At 43.7% G+C, this 3638-nt stretch overlaps 1 protein-coding gene across 1 annotated transcript; it reads right to left on the reverse strand.

Moving 5' to 3' along the window:
* Nucleotides 1-1469: 1469 nt before the first annotated feature.
* LOC102916547 (calcineurin B homologous protein 1) lies at nucleotides 1470-2249 on the reverse strand. The gene has a single exon (XM_076566150.1). The coding sequence runs from the start codon at nucleotides 2242-2244 to the stop codon at nucleotides 1657-1659; it is 588 nt and encodes a 195-aa protein (XP_076422265.1). The 5' UTR covers nucleotides 2245-2249; the 3' UTR covers nucleotides 1470-1656.
* Nucleotides 2250-3638: the final 1389 nt, after the last annotated feature.

The raw sequence follows: 3638 nt of genomic DNA on the forward strand, positions 1-3638 counted from the left end.
GGCCACTACCCTGCTCCTCACTCTTCCTTTGCAGTGTTTTTGTTTGTTTGGATTTTTTTCATCCTCAGAGCTGAGGACCGAATCCAGGGCCTTGTGCTTGCTAGGCACTGAGCAAAATCCCCAACCCCAGTTTGTTTGGATTTTTTAATAGCAATTTCTTTCCTAAAGAACTGTTTACACATCTTGGATAGCCTTCCAAAGCAAAGAAGCAAGCAAGCAAGCAACATCAGAGAAAGCCAGCCCAGAGCAGATTCACACAGACACAGGGGAGAAGCAGCTGATTCAATGAGCTCTAAACCAGCTGACATTAGCCCACAAGTTGAGCCGGGTCACTCAAAGACCTCTAATATCACTTCAGTTGGTGTCACCAGGGCCAGGCCCTACGCTCCTAAGAGATCCGCAATGGTCTACACAAGGAGCTAGGAAGGTCATGTGATTAGGGAGCTCATGAGACAATACATGCAATGCTTGGACCAGGATTATGAACTGACTACATGGCTTCCAGCATTAAAATTTGCCAAGTATAAAATTCATTTGGGATTTTGTGCAAAACTTTAAGACACTGAGGACAATCTAGTTCTTTAGGACTGAGATAAGTCAGGCACTTCCATAACACTAGTCTTTCTGTTTGGAAATGTAAAGAATCTTCCAGTGTACAGAACACTGAGGCATACATAACCCATGCTGCAGGGTGAATGTGGGCAGCTCTCCAGCTCTTTAGCCTCTTCAGAAACTACAAGAAGGCCCCTACCATATTGTCAAAACAGCCACTGTATTGGTGACAATGTCCCAAAGAGAAGCAAACTGGCAAGCGTAAGACTATTTTCTGAATGTCAACACTGTACTCAGAAAAGAAGCCACATAAATACATTGAAAATAAAAAGCCAGAGGTAGAGAGATCTGGGGAAACCACCTAGGAGACACGGCTCTACAAGCCTCACCATGACCACCTTTCAAGAACAACTTGTTCAAAAGCCCTGTGCTGAGAGCAGTGCAGGGGACCAAGAGAGTCACGTGCTTCCAAGAGTTGTACTGGTTGCTGAAAGGCTCCTGGATAGGCAATGTCCCAGAGACACAGCCAGGAGAAGGTAGACACAAACCACCAGACCACTCACTAGTCTGTCACATCAGAGACAGGCTTGACAGCAGAGCCCGGAGTCAAGGAGACACAGGGAATCTCAATGAAAAAGAGGGAGGCTTAAAGACCAAATGGACAGAAGGCTGGGCGACAGGGAGGTAGGAAGTAAAGGACACAAGGACACAGGACCATGACAGAGGCTCGATGAAGGGAAGGCAGCGTGGATGCAGTCTCCATCCAGTGGGAGCTTTGCTGGCTGGTTCTTGACACGAGTCCCTATCTCATTTCCGCAGACAGGATGGATGCATGGTATTCAGCAGCAAAACAGGGGAAGATGTCACTTACAAATAGAGACCTGGTGGGTGCATACTGAACAGAAAAAGACTGAGGGTACCATTCTGTAACGCCCTGTTTATACACCAAAGGCAAGTCTGTGTGGACAAGAAAGACTTCAGGTTGTCATGCAAGAGCAGTAGTATTCTGGGAAAGGGGGATGATGGGACAGGGTGGGGCTGGAGGACAGAAGGAAGTTCCAGTTCTTAAATACTAGAAAGCAAGAATAATTTGGTCCCTGTCCTTTAGTGAAGAAACCGGATGCTCATTTTCTGTTCTACATCCACCTTCTCCAAAACCTTAACAAATTCTGTAAAGGATATGGCACTATCCCCGTCCTGATCGGCCTCCTGGATGGTCCTGTCTGCGATGCTGCCCAGCTGCTCATCCGAGATATTCACTCCAACCATCATTCGTAGTACCTGTAACAGCTCATCGCGGGAGATCTTGTCATCTTTATCCAAATCATAGAGTCTGAAAGCAAAGTGCAGTTTGTTGCTTCGGCTGTTGAGTGGTTCAGGTCCATTCACATCTTTGCTCTTTTCGTTATCCTCAATGGGTCGGAAATGAGCCAAAGTTCTCATGAATCCTCGGAAGTTTACCTGGTCCTCTCCCTCTGAAAAGAAGGCATTGATGATCCGGTCCCCCAGGGGGTTGATGGCAAGTTCTGGAATCCTCTGGAAATCTTCCCGGCTGAGAGTCCCATTCTCCCCTTTGTCCAGGCTGGTGAACCGGCTGTACAGGCGCGTGATCTGACTGTGGGAAAAGCCAGTCTCCTTCTTGATCTCCTCGAGCTCTTCGTCCCGCAGTAACGTGGAGGCCCGAGACCCCATCACCGTGGCCGAGCAGCACAGTTTTAATGAATATAAAATTTCTTACTTTTTATCTAGTTACATATAATGTGTACAGCTATTCTTTTGGTTGTAGATGAATGCAAACAGATAAATCATCTAGTTTTTAAAAAAGGAAGAAAGACAGTAAGTTGATACCTATATGGGAAGGAGCAAACTGCCTGGTCCCTTAACATCATATGAGTCAACAAAGTGACATGTATGTCAATAGCATAAAAATAGAGGTATGAGTTGTCATTACTTACCTAAGATGAAATTGAAAAAAATTGCTATGTCTAAGGAAGACATTACAGTAGTAAAGAGCACGGGTAAGGTCTGATTGCTTATTCCATCTGTTCTCCATGGAGTCCTTGGGAAACTGTCACTATGGCTTCACTATGTTTTTCCCCAACTCCATACCTTCACAGGCATATCTCATGTGAAAACTCAATACTCAACATCAGATAGATGTCTGGTGTTTCATTATAATAATGCACAGATATCCATTGAAAACGAAACTGGGGAAGACAATAAGGAGTCTGTGGAGAAAGAACCTTAGGTAGAGGGGAGAATGAAAGCCAAGTTCCGGGAGCAGCAACCAATGCGGTCTACTTGAAAAGCAACAGAAGAGGGGGCAAGAGAAGCAGAGCTTGAGGTTCGAATAAAACTCACAGGGTCTGTGAGCCAACTTAAATATTTTAGCTTTTCTTATTGGGAAAATAGGAAAATAATGAGTTTAAGAGTGTATCGACATGATGTGAAGGGGACTTTTAAAAACACAACCAATAACAGCCAGAACAACATGGCTCCACTGGAGCCAAAAAATCTACCACAGCAGGCCCTGGGTGCTGTAACATAGCTGAAGCTCAAGGCAAAGTCCTTAAAAAGCTTTTTTGAGTATGATAGAAGTCCTTAAAGAAGAAGTGAGTCAACATTTTAAAGAAACCTATGGAAACACAAGCAGTGGATGCAAAGGAATAAAATACTTCAAGACCAGAAAGTAGAAATAGAACCATTAAAGAAAACCCAAAATAAGGAAAACCCAAAACTGGAAATAAAACATCTAAGAACAGAACACGAACCTCAGAGACCAATCTTACCAAAGAATATAAGAGATGGAAGAGGGAATCTCAGGCACTGAAGACACAACAGAAGAAATGGATGCCTTGGTCAAAGAAAATGTCAAATCTAAAACATCCTTGCACAAAACATACAGGAAATCTTGGACACTATGAAAAGACCAAATATAAGAATAATAGGAATAGAGGAAGAAGAAGAAATACAGGTCAAAGGCACAGAAAATATTTTTCAACAAAATCATAGAAGAAAATTTCCCTAACTTAAAGGAGATGCCTATCAAGGTACAAGAAGCATGCAGAACAATAAATGGACTGGAC

Source organism: Peromyscus maniculatus, chromosome 3, assembly GCF_049852395.1.
Source record: "Peromyscus maniculatus bairdii isolate BWxNUB_F1_BW_parent chromosome 3, HU_Pman_BW_mat_3.1, whole genome shotgun sequence".
Lineage (NCBI taxonomy): Eukaryota > Metazoa > Chordata > Mammalia > Rodentia > Cricetidae > Peromyscus > Peromyscus maniculatus.

Coding starts and splice junctions, on each gene's coding strand:
- LOC102916547 (XM_076566150.1), bottom strand. CDS start 2,244: ATGGGGTCTCGGGCCTCCACGTTACTGCGGGACGAAGAGCTCGAGGAG.